This window comes from Colletes gigas, unplaced genomic scaffold, assembly GCF_013123115.1.
Source record: "Colletes gigas isolate AHSC1104 unplaced genomic scaffold, ASM1312311v1 Colletes_gigas_Sc00055, whole genome shotgun sequence".
In the NCBI taxonomy this organism is placed as follows: Eukaryota; Metazoa; Arthropoda; class Insecta; order Hymenoptera; family Colletidae; genus Colletes; species Colletes gigas.
The window spans coordinates 626,864-642,949 of NW_025106684.1; the positions used below are offsets into that span (position 1 = coordinate 626,864).

The 16,086-nt window shown below is 38.8% G+C and overlaps 1 protein-coding gene across 3 annotated transcripts; it reads right to left on the bottom strand.

Moving 5' to 3' along the window:
• Positions 1 to 12,662: 12,662 nt before the first annotated feature.
• LOC122403485 (G kinase-anchoring protein 1-like) lies at positions 12,663 to 15,447 on the bottom strand. Of its 3 annotated transcripts, XM_043407025.1 has the most exons (7): positions 15,346 to 15,447; positions 15,023 to 15,205; positions 14,652 to 14,723; positions 14,142 to 14,376; positions 13,797 to 14,054; positions 13,512 to 13,666; positions 12,663 to 13,422 (listed from the first exon to the last, which is right to left on the bottom strand). In XM_043407025.1, exons 2-7 carry the CDS (start codon positions 15,194 to 15,196, stop codon positions 13,390 to 13,392), a joined length of 927 nt encoding a protein of 308 aa, XP_043262960.1. In that variant the 5' UTR covers positions 15,197 to 15,205; positions 15,346 to 15,447; the 3' UTR covers positions 12,663 to 13,389. The 3 variants fall into 3 exon arrangements, with proteins under 3 accessions (XP_043262960.1, XP_043262962.1, XP_043262961.1); XM_043407027.1 differs by lacking the exon at positions 15,346 to 15,447 and having other exon boundaries at positions 14,142 to 14,429; positions 15,023 to 15,156; XM_043407026.1 differs by lacking the exon at positions 15,346 to 15,447 and having other exon boundaries at positions 14,142 to 14,432; positions 15,023 to 15,156.
• Between the last annotated feature and the right edge of the window lie 639 nt (positions 15,448 to 16,086).

Genomic DNA, 16,086 nt, shown 5'->3' on the forward strand with positions numbered 1-16,086 from the left:
AAAAGGGCTTTAGCAATGGTGGAAAGTAAGAGAAAAATCTCAAGAGTTCAAGGAAGCATCGTTCTCCAAAAACTATAAAATAGAATCTTCTTCTGCGCGGTTTCATTTTCGAGAAAATGTATTTTGGAAACACTCCACTAATGTTGACGCGGTATTATTTGTCTACTGTTACTAATTCTGTCTTCTAATTAAATGGAACCAGTTAATTGGGATAATGACACACAACCGCCAATGCTCGGTAATATTAACGCAAGTAAAAACAGCGAGTAATAGACAGAAACGTTTACTTTTTCACTGATTCAGACGGAGCCAGAACACGTCACGAGTTTTCTTTTTTTAATTTCAAGAAATTGTTTCGCGTGTCGTAAAATAAACGTGCTTTTAAAAAGTAGATTTTTCGTCACGTTCACGTCCGCTTTCTTTTCGCGTATTCATCGTTTCGCTGTTCGGGATGCGCATACAAAGAGACCGAAACTCTCTCCCCCCCCTCGTGGATCGTCTGAAGGAAAATGGAAAATCGCATGCGGAAAATAACGGTTCCGTGGCTACGAACAGGAGACGAAGTAAGTTCGAGATGACAGAGTGGGGTCAGAGGATAACTCGGGTCTCGACCGGAGCTGCTTTTGACACGAATACGTTTACGCGATAGCTTGGCCTCTCGTTTCTCACGTTTAAGGCTCCGTCCACACCGATGCGGATCGCTTATCAGCGGTTTTCCACCGACGCGTCGTCGAATCCACACGTGCCGCGAATCGCAGTGAAAGATTCTCGCTTGTCGCCCGCGCCAAAGGGATCACAGACATTTTTTTTTTCTCGCTCTCTCGCTCACGCTCGTGCGGATACGTCTGTGAATCTATAATGCTTTTGACATCGAGCGCCGCTCGTTCGGTATAATCGTGTCGCTCCGGTGAAATGTGAAAAAAAAAAGAGGAAAAAGTAAAGGAAAAGGAGAGGAGAGATCCGCTGACGGCGGGGGCTCGGTTTTTAACCGATTTACATCCGCAAACGTCGACGTCGCGAGCCCGCAGCGCGCGAAACATCGCGCGAACCTATTAGCGGGCGGAATGGAACAGCTTGAAAGAAACGAATTCTGTCCTCGTCGAGGACGCCTGTAATCTACGTAATCGCGAACGCGCTTCAAAGCGTCCGACTTAATCCGAATTGCTGGAATTTTCTCGATTGCCAACGCGCGATTGAGCCGGTGGAAGCGTCGATTGCACGCGTTGGACGACGTCGCGCTTTGTCTCGCTTACAAATTTTAGTTCGCGAGCCCGAACATGTTTATCGTAAAGAAATTTCTCCGATCGATGACATTACGGAATCGCCAATTTCCAATGCTACCATCGGAGTTCGATTTTTATAAATAATCGATTATCGCTTCGTCGAGCGAATTTATATCGCGTAAAAAAAAGGCATTGTCGTTATTGTTTTTTAATTACGGTTCGCGGAACGCGCGCGTTCCCATTTTCTGCGTTTATCAACCGATCTCCGAGCATCGCGCTGATAAAACAGTATCGATGTTCGGGTTTCGAGCCAATGATGGCCGTCGTATTTGAAACGTCGCATACAAACTGCGGCGGAGAGACATACGTGCCTTCGTATAATCGCGAGTGACGTAAAGCGATGACAAGGGACACGGATTCGGCTTCAATATCAGCGCAAATTAAAAATAAAACGAGAAAGGGGTTCCATTGTAATCTCGCCGACGAGGCGGCTCGAGGAATATGAAAAGCGTGACGTACAAAAATCCTCGCGCTGTAATTGCGACATAAAAGTATATATCGAAATAAATTAAAGGTTTAACATTTTCCGCGACTCCGCGACTCCGCGACGTTGGATTCCATTGACAAAGGGGCCCCGGCTGCAAATGGGTTAAGGACAAGAGATACTTTCTGCCGCAACGCGATCCATTCGCGGTCGTTTTTGCGCCGCGACGGAACTTCGTAAGCGATACAATAGTTCCTCGCTTAAGAATTGAAAACGGGGAACCAGTTTATCTTTAACAGAGGCTCGGTATAGAATCATTTTTCAGCGAACGTTCGAAATGTACAGCGAATGGGATAAAACATTGGAAACTTCGAGGCGACGCGAAAAAATCAAATCGGTAGATTCTCGTTGCTGCTTCGATTATTCGTGATCCGGATTACCAGTGTTTTTATTAGAAATTGTAAATTTACCAACCATTTAAATCCGGTACGATTTACATTTGATACGAGTTTACCGTTAATTCCCGGTTATGTTTTATTTTCGACGATATTGGCAATATTGAAAATAAAGAATAATCAATATATTATACAAACAAGATCTACAAATAAATTATTAAACGTATATACGCTAAAGGCACCAATTTGACTTCGAATATACAGGGTGTATCAAGAATATGGATTTCTTGATTGAGGCTTCGTTAAAAAGTTATTAACAATTTTTGGTGAATTGACATACCCCCGAAATCCTGCGCATTTTCGAGAAAAAAATTCATTACGAGTGGAACTTTAAACGTTAATAACTTTTTAACGAAGCCTCCATCAACAAATTGGTATTCTTGATTTTCGTCGTATCTTGGCCTCTAGAATACCCCGTTAAAATTTTTCCCAGGGGTGGCCGAACACCCTGTATAAACGGTTACCTAGTTACTGGTGAAAATGAAAAAGAATCTTTTACTACTAAAATTACTAAAACCATACGTGTGTTGAAAAACAATTCACATAAAATATGATTTTAATCGTTTCTACGTGGTAGTAAAAATAAGGAAACGAAAATTCTGAAGGCGAAACGAGGGTAATTATTTACTTTAGCGATTCCTCATCAATTTCGATGACCTTCAAGTATGTTGTCAAGGTCACTGTTACGAAGATTTTTTCTTTATACATGGTACCGCCGCTCGCCCTTTGTTTTCGAGATATTTGCAAAAATAATTTTATGTCTGAATTAGCCTCTGGTTGAGTTGGGGATAAAAAATTAAACTTTACTCTTTACTATTAGTATTATTATCGTTATTATTAATAGAAATTGGAAAAATGTCTGCCATTATATAAAAAATAACTACATTTTGAGGACTTATAATGAGGTACTCAATAATCACCGTTGCCAAGATAATAATCAAAAATCATAGTGTCAGTAAAATTTCAATGATAATATTTACACCATATCAACTTGGTACAAACCAATATTCAAATACCAGTATACAAATAATGTATATTGTGTCAAGCTAATATCGGATAATATAAATAAAGAAAATTGAAGTAGAAAATGAATGCATGGCCGACTGGTATAAGAAAATCTAACCCAGACCTACTCCATTGTATTAGTTACTAGGTAGAATAGTTAGGTTTAAGTAAGGTTTGGGTTAGACTTCTTTATGCTACTCAAATCGAGTTTTTAACGCTTACACACACGCTGCCACAGTCACGTACGTATAGACAGAATTAATTGTAGTAGCAGCGATCTTTTTGACGAAAAATCTCGGAAACTAAGGCCGAGCGGCGGTTATATGTATAGAGAAAAAATCTTCATAACATCTTGACAACATATTTCAAGGTGATCGAAATTGGTGAGGAATCGCTAAAGTAAATAATTACCGGTTTCTTTAATCTTGCGTTAACGTTCCAAGTTTAAGCGAAGAGTTACTGTAACGAACCAGACAGTAACCCCGATCCCGACTTCCGGTGACACGATGACGAGCATAATTCCCGGGCCACGCGACGCATTAAATGCGAGGACAATTAAATGGCCCCTTTCGTTGCCTCCCATTGGTAAGTTATCTCCGAAGTTTCCAAACTTTGTCGGGCAAACAACTTTAATTAAATATCTGTCACCGATGCGTGCGTGTGCGCGTATCGCGGCAATGAAGGGAGAAGAGCAGAACGTAGGTGGTATGAATCGAAAAGGAGAAAAATGCAACCGGGGAACGTGTAAACGAATCAGTCGATTGTGTCTTTGCGAGTTTCGACATCGCGTTGGAACGAGAACGTATACAGGATGAATCGTTAAAATAAGGAAACCCCAAATAACTACGTTCCTTATGAATATACGAAAGAATCGTTCGGGACAAAGTTAAGTTATTCGAAGAGGCAGATCTAGGAAACTTTCCTCTCGTGATCATCGAACGTTCGAATCGCGGTTGAATATCGTTAAATCGATTCCGCAAGCCACGCAACGTGTCCCGGGTATCTGAAATATTATCATAACCTTAGATGGTTATTTGGTTTTGTTTTCGTACGGTACTGAAAACAAATTGCCCCTAAATCATCAATTATTTTAGACCGCGTTTCGTTGTTTATTTATCGACGTGTTGAAATTACCGGCAAATGTTTGCATCGACAAATGTTCTCATCGAAACAACCCATTTAATCGATGATTATTTTTCATCGAAAGAAACGATAATATTATCGGTAATATTGTATTTGCCACTGCGAGAGTCTCGATTTAAGATATTTTGTTGCACGTTCGAGCGAAACGATGGTGGTCAGATGTTTCAATTTAAATCGTCTACCCTGTGTATGCACAGATGAAAATGAATAATGGACAGAGTGGGTAGCTAATCATGCCGCGTTGGAAACGGACAGCCACCCCGGACAGTGACATTTTCTAATTGTGCCCGTCATCATATTGGCATGCCGTGGTTTCCGTTAATTATAATGAACCGTGAATCGAGCGCGCGTCTGTCAGTAAATACAACGTCGAACACTTTTGTTACACAGCGGTGGAATCGCGGCGAGATTCCTGTGCCTGAGATAGCCTGATATCGAGGAGACATTTTGATTAAACTCGTCGCGTACGTAAAAAGAATACTAATCGAAGTTACAGGTAATAGAAATGTATCTCAAAACCCGATTAAATTTCCTATAAACACAGACGAGGTGTACGAGTAGACCTTACGCGTTATGGCCATTCGTGGCCCAATCTGAAAATTCGAAGGTGATTTTATTCACTGAGCTAGTATTGATGGGCATACAGCTGTAGCGTAAATGCATGTGAATTGATTAAGAAAAGGATTGAAAAACCAGTGCCCAGAGGAAATTGTCCTTCCACTTTCGTACGACTTGGTAAAAAAACAAATGGTCAAATACTGAAATCGGTAAATTAGCAAAAGTAGAAAGGTCTTACTTTCCTTACATGGTGTACAGGGTATTATCAACAATTTTATTTGAAGAAACTATTTTAAGATAGTGGACAGAAACTGCGATCAAGTCTAAAGGCCATATTTAACACTAGAACTACCAAACCAGTCAAAATGACCCATTCATAATTTCTAATAAAGCTTATAAAAAATTTATTCGACTAAATTTTTGAAAATTTATCGTAATTTTCTACACATATAAGAGAATATATAAACACTTATTTCCATTTATATTTCTTCGGGTGTCTATCGTTTCAATTTCTTTGGTACAAATAAACACACTATAATTGTCGGTAGTTCCAGTGTTAATGATTTTATCGAATAAATAAGTTCTAATAATAAATTAACATTTCTCGCCGGCTAACCGAGTTGCCGCCGAATTATTTCGAGCGCCGGAAACGCGAGACCTGTCGTTGGGAAGAATTATATCGACGGTCGGAGGAGCGCGTTCGAGTCGGAAGTCGCTATTGATACGAAAACGAGTATCGACTTTGACCGGTCCACCGGCTCTCACCTTTGCCGGGGCGTTCCTTTTAATCTATCGGGCGCGGGAACTCGACGTTCCTCTGCCTCCCGGGGGTTTTTTCGATTCGCAGCAAAAGAGAGGGGGACGGGGAAAAAGATCGGTGCGGAATCACGAGCGTCGAGTACGCGAAACGCATTACACGATCATCGCGTACGGAAAGCCCAGATCAATTACATAATGGCGCGACTGAAACGGATGCTCTTCAACCACCGCCCCGAGCCCCCTTTGGCCCCCGCTCGTCCTCCTCCCTCGTTTCCACCCGGAGCATCCCCCGCGTTCCTGGCGCAGCCCCTTTCGCAAAGTGACTATAGAACAAAGGGTTGAGCCTCTTCACTGCGGGCGCAGTAATTATTATGCTCTTTGACGATCCCTCTGTCTGTCAACGGTAACGCCAACGGAATCGATACTTCTAAAACTTTAATCGTTTCACGTATGAGTGACATGCTTTCGCGCAAAGCCGCGTGTAAAAATATTTCGCGACCCGTGGACGAGACCCAGACGAGGGAGCCGACGATTTCGAAGATCGTTCGCAACCGACGATCGACCTCGGTAAAATTATAACGCGCCAACCCCCTTTTTGCTTAAACATATTTCTCCCTTGTGCTCCTCCTTTGAATTCTTTCTCCCGTGCTTCACCGTCCGCGAGTTTCAATTTCCCCCCAGCATCTTTTTCGAAAACCTTAATTCGCGTCAGTGTCCCGTCGATCCGTTTCAATTTTGAATCATTAAAATACTTTGATCAGTTCAGAAGTTATGATCTTGTGGCGCTGCTGGCTGAAGGGTTAGGATCTCGTGAGAATCGTAGGAGGACAGAAAAGGAAAGGATGGACATTTTCTAGCAGGCCTTGCCTTAGACGACTGGGAAATTGGGAAGTCAGTCAAAGAATGTATACAGGGTGTAAACGATAACTTTGGCAAAAATCATAGGGTAAGTAGAGGTCCCATAGGCAAGTATTTTGAGCATGGGAACTCGTGTCCGGAAATGTACCAGTAAAGAATTACGGCGATCTTTAATTTTGGATCATTCTGGATCATTCAAAGTAAGTGTCAAATTCCAAAACGATTTCTGTTTTGTTGTTTCGTTAACGTCGAATCGTTGATCAGGTGCGCCAAGAGAGGGGGCGGCAATGTTTGTCATCTTTGTCACCTACACGACTGATCCACCTCAAAAGAAACAGTTTCCAGTACGATGGGTTTTCTATCCATCAGGCGCTAAAGACCGAAGTTAAAGAACGTCTTAATTTTTTACTGGTGCATTTCCGGACACGGGTTCCCATGCTTAAAATACTTGCCTAAGGGGCCTCTACTTACCCTACGATTTTTACCAAAGTTATCGTTTACACCCTGTATATAGCAACCGAGGGGTCGGTCGAGCGCTTGTGAGAGCGCGACCCCTCTGGTGGCGACATGGGAGGCGACGCCACAATGTTTTAAACACACGCAGGGAATAACAGGGTAATCGGAACTTCTGGTCAGACAGAACTTCTACATATTCTTCACCTAGATACGCGTTGTTTGTCATTCGAAGCATCAAAATCCTCCGATCCGTTCAGAAGTTATGATGTTTTAAACATACGCAGAAAATTTCAGGGAAACATGTCAATGCATCGTCAGACATTATATTTTCGGTAAAGAATTTTTTTTCTCGAAAGTGGGCAGGATTTCTGGGGTATGTCTATTCACCAAAAGTGATTGTAATTGACCCCTGGAGCTGAAAATAATTTTTTCAGAACGATTTGAAATTTTTTAATTTCGCCGAAAAATTTCAACTACTCGAATTTTTTTCTCGAAAGTGGGTAAGATTTCGGGGTTATGTCTATTGACTAAAAATGGTTGTAATTGATCCCCGCGAACGAAAATAATTTTTCCAGAATGATTTGAAACTTTTCAATAACTTTTTAACGAAACCTCAATCAAGAAATTGATATTCTTGATTTTCGTCTTATTTTGGCCTTTAGAATCTCCCATTAAAATTTTTATGTTATTATTACCGTGCGTTATCTTAATAAATAAATATGGAAGGAAGTGAAGGACTGTTAACAAAAGCCACACCTTAAAGAAATGCATTCAGTATTTTTATACTATAACCAGACGGAAATTCAGCTCTCTTCGAACCTGATTTTTAAAAAACAAGTAAAAAGAAAAATGTTATTCCAGATTTGTTATTTCCCTTTTGCATAAAAAATCGCCCACTTCCTGGTTGTACCACAATTACCGAGGTACCAGCATAAAATTGAAATAAAAACGCTCTTGAACCAGGATCCCGATGGAAAATGCCTGTTTAGATTTGGGAATTGTAAGTGTACAAATAGGAAAATTTCAATGTTAATATTACGAACAAATTTCGATTTCTAAGAGAATAGAATAGGACGTCATCTGCTGTAGTGTGCCACCAGAGGGCTACTCTCTTGTCTCTCTCGCAAGCGTTTGACCGACCCCTCCGTTCCTATACATATGTACAAGCTCCTCAACCGACTACCCAATATCCCGTCGTCCAAGGCAGGGCTCGCTAAGAGCCTTACCGATCAGTCCACTATCCACTAATTCCGGTAGCCAGGGGCAACCCAAAACTGTGAACAGTAACAATAAACTGGTACCAATCACAACTGGTCTAATTTCCTTACAACTTCGTCATTACTGTTTTAACTTGTTTACGAGCTGATAGTATTTATCATCTTATTTGGGCTCGGAAGATCAGTTATTTATAGAATAAAAAAATAAATCTGATGTTAATAAGAGAAAGACCTATCGTTGTTTCGACCACTGCAGCAACGATATAAATAGAGAGACGAAAGATAAGTGCAGAAATTGTTGACTTGGCACACCGTTGGCGACAGATAAGGGAATGTGGAACGATAAACGCCGGAGATATCACGGTGTTGCCGGCGTAGTGTTAGATACTTTCTTGGATCAGTAGTGAAAAATGATAGGGTGCGATCGAGCCGCGGCGCCGGTAGGATCTCATTATCCCGGAGGAAAGACGAGATCTTCTCGCGGAAACTTCTTTCCGCGGTTGGAAGAAGACTCCCACCCCTTCGACGATACAGAAACGCTTTCCTCGTTAGTCTTAATTTTCCCGCAGACCGACATAGGCCGACACTTCATATCGCGAACGACAGTACATCCGCGGGAGCGTTAATGACACCGTGGATACACGAGATGAATAAGATCGTAATAACGAGTGCCAACCGTTGTTTGCACGGACCCCCTTAATTTTCCTGCCTAATGTTTGGATTAATTTTCCGTTCGTCTTTTTCGCGCCGCGTATTTACTTTTGTGGGATAAAACAAAGAATGTAGGCCGTTGTCGTCGTCGTTCCTCGGCTAAAAATGAAATCCTTTTCGCTCGCGCGAGGATCCGCGTGTAAAACGCGACACGGCACATCGGGCCAGCCAGCCATTATTATTGCACGATTCTCCGATAGCGCTATTCGATTTTCTTAGCCTTTTTAAATAAATTCATTTCGAACATTCTCTCCGCCAAACCAAACCGTTTATTCAGAAGTTTGTCAACAATCGCACCGTGTAAACGCTTAAATCGTCCGATAGAAAATGAGTTTGCCTTTGTCAAGACAAAATTAGGGGTTTAACTCGTGAAATGATGCAGCATCCCTCCCAACTCCTCTGATTTAGATCAGATAATCGCCTAATCGAGTCATTAGAAAATTTTAAGAAGCGATACGAATCACTGTTTGTAAAAACAATAGGATCGAGTTTATTTAGAATTCTCTGATAGCGCTTTCGATTTTCTTAGCCTTTTTAAATAAATTCATTTCGAACATTTTCTCCACCAAACCAGACCGTTCATTCAGAAGTTTGTCAAGAATCAAGGTTTGTCAAAATTAAGGTAAAATTGAACTCGAGAAATTATGCAGCATCCCTCCCAACTCCCCTGATTTAGATCAGATAATCGCCTAATCGGGTCATTAGAAAATTTGGGGAAGCGATACGAATCACTGTTTGTAAAAAGAATACGATCGAGTTTATCTAGAATTCTCTGATAGCGCTTTCGATTTTCTTAGCCTTCTTAAATAAATTCATTTCGAACATTTTCTTCGCCAAACCACACCGTTCATTCAGTAGTTTGTCAAGAATCAAGGTTTGCCAAAATTAAGGATTTAACTCGAGAAATTATGAGCATCCCTCCCAACTCCCCTTATTTAGATCAGATAATCGCCTAATCGGGTCATTAGAAAATTTGGGGAAGCGATACGAATCACTGTTTGTAAAAAGAATACAATCGAGTTTATTTAGAATTCTCTGATAGCGCTTTCGATTTTCTTAGCCTTCTTAAATAAATTTTTTTCCAACATTTTCTCCGCCAAACCAGACCGTTCATTCAGAAGTTTGTCAAGAATCAAGATTTGTCAAAATTAAGGATTTAACTCGAGAAATTATGAGCATCCCTCCCAACTCCCCTTATTTAGATCAGATAATCGCCTAATCGGATCATTAGAAAATTTGGGGAAGCGATACGAATCACTGTTTGTAAAAAGAATACGATCGAGTTTATTTAGAATTCTCTGATAGCGCTTTCGATTTTCTTAGCCTTCTTAAATAAATTTATTTCCAACATTTTCTCCGCCAAACCAGACCGTTCATTCAGAAGTTTGTCAAGAATCAAGGTTTGTCAAAATTAAGGGTTTAACTCGAGAAATTATGAGCATCCCTCCCAACTCCCCTGATTTAGATCACATTATCGCCTAATCGGGTCATTAGAAAATTTTAAGAAGCGATAGGAATCACTGTTCATAAAAACAATAGGATCGAGTTTATTTAGAATTCGAACCCAATATATTTGGGATGATTTTTAGCAGCACGGTTCGTACCGAGGCGGCCGATCGATACGTCAAAATATCTTTGACTGATATGTACATAACGTGTTTGATGAAAAAAGGGAATCGAAGGAAATGTCTGACATTCCAAACGCGTTTCTAAAGAGAGATATCGCGTATCGCTGCACATACACACGGAGTATGTATGCACACAGACATATAGCAGAGATGGTGCTCTTGGCCCGAGCAAAATCTCAGCCCGCAGGAATGACAATAGACTGTCAGATAATGAATCCCCACTGTCACCCCCTTTACCATCCCACGCCCTAAAACCCACCCTCTGTCGTGTTCTCCCTGTCTCTCGCTGTCCTTTACTCCCCGACGTGGCTCCTCTCTCGTCAGCGACAGCTTCGAAACTGGCAACTTTCACCCGCGGAGAACAAACTTTTACGCGGCACCGGTGGCACGGAAAATTGGACTAATCGAATCCGCCGCGCGATATGCATGCCACGCTAATTGCTTCGCGAGCAACGCTTGGAACAATTTGGATAAATCGGTGGGATAGAAAAAAAAATTCGATCGTGGTCGGCGAAAAATCGCGAAATTAAACGTCGAAAAGTACGCGCGAAAATCCGCGTAACGTTGAAACAATTGCCGTTACGCGGTTCCGAGTGTTCGAATTTCGAACGCGACGTCCCCGCGTCGGTGTCCGTAAAATCACGAAACGAAAGCATCGGAATAAAATAAACAATAATCGTTACGCTCTTATGGAAATGAACGACGAAAAGGAAAACGTGACTTTTACTTAGGTTCCATTTGTACCTATCGCTAACAGTGCCCCTCGTACTTTCCACCCTCGGCTCTTGTTGCAAACAGGACTATGACCGAGTAGGCGAGGCGTCCACTTAGCGCTAATGCCCCTTTTATTGGTCAAGATTTCAGTCAAAAGCTGAATAGATGCCCGCCTGGCTCGTTCTTCCACATCAGCTTCTTCGAAAAATTAAACGAAGTTATCGACTCAACCGTGTTTCCAAATATTGCGTTAGCTCTTCGTAGATCGGTTTAACGCGTTCATTGCCGCGCCGATTTCACAAAAATTTCCCACCGGTTACCGAGCTTAATTTTAACCATTCGGTGGTTTAACATTTTTTCACCTATTGTGTGTTATTCGTGTTTGAATTAAAAAAAAAAAAATCGAAGGTTGATATTTCATGAGACATCGGCGTGGCGATAAACGTGTTGAACGACGCTGTGCTAATGGAAATGTCCAAATGAATTTTTAAATACCGATTGATGTTAATTAATCCGTAACTAATTTCTCTCGGGCGATTATTCGGCGAATTTGTCCACCTACCATCGATAACGCTATGCGTGAATATTAATCCCGAATTTTGAACTCGATACTCTATCTTTTATGTTTTCGCGTGTAAAAGAAATTATTCGTTTATCCGATTACGGTTAATCCGATGGCACTTTTTTAATGAAAAGTATAATGCGTATTTAAGTTTACCATGGTACGTGCAAATCCTCTTTACTGCTTCCCTACCCCCCTCGTTTTTTTTTTCTTTTCTTTTTTTTTTCTATGTGAACTCTGAAACGAATGGAGCAGAGCCGGCAAAAAGAATTGGAACGTGAGGTGTAACATATCGAACTGAGTGTTGAAGCCGAGCGAGAGAGCGAGTCGAAAAAAAATTTCGTCTGGAATAACTCGAGGCAGAAAAAGTGAACAAAAAATTTCCATAAAAATGCACCCGCACGTATAATCCGGATGAAGCTTAGCATCGCGCGAAATGGTGTGTCACTGATGGAAATGGCTGAAAAAGCACGAAATTGGTATGTAGAAGCGATGGTAATCGAAAACTGTAAAGAGAACTCGCGTATAATAACGTCGTACGACTAATTTCAAACGATATTACTTCACCGAATAGAAATACATTTTGATAGGAAAACATACTATTTCTTTTATTTAAAATAATATTAATATTTATTATGCGATAAATCTATTAGAATAAATTTCACGTTAAATACAAAAAAAATTTAATCCAAACGTAACGAATTAAATTTTGTAACAAACATTAAACGTGAGGAGGTCGCCAAGATATTAGTACATTTTATTTAACTTACAAAATAAAGTTAAAATGTCGAAATATTTTATGAAAATATATATTTATTTCATTATTTATTTTGATACATTCACGACAGTTTGTATATAAATATGGCTTACATTTAATTAGGACCTGAAATTTTGTTTCTGTAATGTATATAGTTCTGTTTCAGTCTCATAGAAGGACATACTCGATCGCCTTCTTTCGATATTTAACTTCTACAAATGTTCTTTACGCGACAAAACATCGTTACTGCTAAAATATATAATAGATTTTTCAAAATATATTAATTCTACTAAACGATTTAACAGAATATTAAGGAAATTATTAACGTCAACAAGTATACTGTAGAATATTTTTATTACAAAATATTTGAGATAATGTGTATTGTACTCACTGATGTACGTTCTCACAAAATTTGGAAGATAATGATACCGATAATAATACCGCGTACGCGGTATACACATTACCAAATTTTTATGTTGGACGTAATATTGCAGAAGTTTTATATCTAAATTTTACTGCAAAACTCATTTGTATAGATCAAATGATTATGGCGCAGAAGAGTTTAGATATAAAGGAAAGTAATATCCTTGAAAACGGAAATGCACAGTTTAGAAAAATATGAACATGGCTATGTTTGTATTAAACAAACTTTCACATCTAAAAAATGTTTACTTAAAAAAATTGATAATTGCATTTAAAAGTCGAATATGAGATACATTGCCATGAGATCTTGAGTTTGAATAATTACGCATCAGCCTTGAGACTGTTAACTGATTAATAGAATAATCAATAGCAGTAAATTAAGCTTTATAGATCACAATGTTTCAGTATTTTACGTTCAACAAAATTATTTTGTAACTTAGGCATTTTCGCTAACTGGTCTCTTCTTGTTCTAAAAAAATAAACATTTGTCTTCATTATTAAACGATTGCACGTCAAAAATTATACAGACGGTCAATTTAATTCTGAAAAAATTCTTACCGTTTGTTTAGATGGTTTGACATCTGCAGTAGTAGTACGTGTTTTAGATCTTTCTTGTTCCAATTGCGCATGCAAAGATATTACCTCCGATGTTAATTCATCGCGTATTTCTTGTAATTTTGCTACTTCTGCTAATACTGATGCTTTATCCTTCACTAAAAGGTAGAAGCAACGCTATAGATTATATTTACAACGGTATTATTATTATTAATTAGAGGTGGACGGGTATCCCGATATTTCAGGTACCCGCGCCTCCCTATTATTAATAAAGCAATATCGGCTTACTTTCTCCATGGGATAATATTTGATAAAGCTTTTTATTTCTCTCTTTGACTTGTGTCAATTCTTCTTTTAAGCTCTCAACATGAGTCCTTAATTGATGTATAATTTCATCCCGTTTTTCCACTTCTACTTTTAGCTGAGCAGACGTGATATCATCGTCTATTTTTTTTAGCCTTGCTTTTAACATATCTTTTTCCTTTCCCTTTGTTATTTCGTTTTTTGTTTCCTTTTCAACCCTATCAAAAAATTCTGCGTCCACATCTGAAAAATTTTCATTAATTACCTATCACATTACTTCATTTCGTGCATTTTATTTATCGATAATTTGCAACGATAAATAAATATTACCTTTTGCTTTAACATCTCCACAATCGGAAGGTATAACTGTATTTTGAATGGTGTTTCCTCCCATATTGTTGAATTCCTCCAACGACATAGTGGCCTTTTTTGATTTTTTTCCTGATTTCTTATTGATGTCTTGCTCTTTGTCTGACTTTGACGCATTTACTAGTTGTTCTTCGTAAGCCAGCTTTGACAGTAAGATGGCTTCGTGTAACTCTTGCTCAAACGTTTCCTCTACAGCCTTAAGGAAATCACAATTGGACGTGATAACACACAACACATATAAATATGTCACTACTGAAACAAAACCTTAGACTTAACAATTTATATTTGAAACAAAGCTACAATTTTCACTCTTATTAGTCAAGCCTGTGCTGTCCTTATTATAGACAATTCTGGGGTGTCATTGCATAAATATCCAATATAAAAATTACAATTTTATTAAGGAACAAAATCATTTACAAAGCTTCTGCCAAATAAATTTGGTAAAATTAAAAGAATTAATTTATATATTACCATTGTATCTTTTTGTTTCCATTGTTCCCACTGTTGATTTTCATTATTATTGTTGGTCTTTTTCTTTTTCCCCTGTAAACGAAAAAAACGATTATAAATTAATGTTGTAAAAAGCAAAATAAAAATATTATTTAACAAATACTTCGAGAATGTATGTTTACCGTCACGGTAAATCCTTCAACGTTTAAAAAACGTTATAGAATTCGGTTTTTAACATCGGAAAATGATTGACATTTACCGCGACTATCAAGAATTAAAATTAGCGATTTGTACTACATAACATTCCCGCCACTGGATTTGTAAGTAAGTACTGTGACGTTTTCCGGCTAATCAAAAACAACAAAAAACAACAAGGACTACACACATAATACCTTGTTTTGTTTTTTCTTGTCATCCTTCTTCGGCTGCTGCTGTTGCTTCGATTTGTCGTTTTTAGCTTTTTGATTTACCTTTCCGGTGGGAACGTTCTTCTGAGTTTTTTTCGGCTTACATTCATCGTCTTCGATGCTGAGCACCGCGAATCTTGACGGAACAGCGGTCGCCATTTCTGTGAACTGTGAATATACGTATTGATAACGAAACTACAGGACTTCCGGTATTGTTACTGCCTCAAGACTCGTAATATTTATCGTGCCCCTCGCTACTGTATCGTATAACAAACAGAAAATGTTTTAACGCGATGCATGCTACTTACGCGTGTATATACTTATTACGTGGAAAGGTATATATAACGAAAAATGAAGAACGTCGTTCAACTACGATATAAACCGGAAACGAATGGTAAACGTTGTTGCAAAACGTCAGCGCTCCTGGCGGAAAATATTATCAATATTATGCTTAACCGCCCGGTGACACACTAGGTCCAACTGTTGAAGAAGAAATATGAACATCAATCGTCATATTATGTTTCAAAGCTATTTTTTTATACGCACACATTTGTAATTGTCTTGTATACACGATCATTTTCTTATGGAACTTATTTTAAGATTTAAATTAGAATAAGAATCTGTATATTACTAATTAATGTGGCAGTCGAAACAAAATAATTCATAATTAAATGTAATTAAACATTTAACGTATTTTAACAAATATACGACGTTGCGTAAGTACTGGAAAACTGTTAACATTATACGTTTGTTGAAATTGTGAAAATATGGTCTTTTCTTAATCGGATATCTAAACTTTTATTTGTGCAAACATCTTTACTTTTTGAAAATCGATAAATGTGGGAAACCTGAATATATCGATTAATATAGTATTTCTAAAACTTCGCCTGTCCAAGAATCCTTTCGATAAAAGATTTTAATTCTATCAAATATTTCTATGTTTCGCACTATAATTTAAACTAATGTTGAAGGCATCTTTAGACATGGGCAACTAGTATGGCAATCAATGCGTTAAAATAATGTATTGATATTTTAACGATTTTTATTGT

Coding starts and splice junctions, on each gene's coding strand:
- LOC122403485 (XM_043407025.1), bottom strand. CDS start 15,196: ATGGCGACCGCTGTTCCGTCAAGATTCGCGGTGCTCAGCATCGAAGAC. Junction 14,377..14,651: donor GGAAACAAAAAGATACAATG/GTAATATATAAA, acceptor GATTTCCTTAAG/GCTGTAGAGGAAACGTTTGA. Junction 13,423..13,511: donor TCAAACCATCTAAACAAACG/GTAAGAATTTTT, acceptor TTATTTTTTTAG/AACAAGAAGAGACCAGTTAG.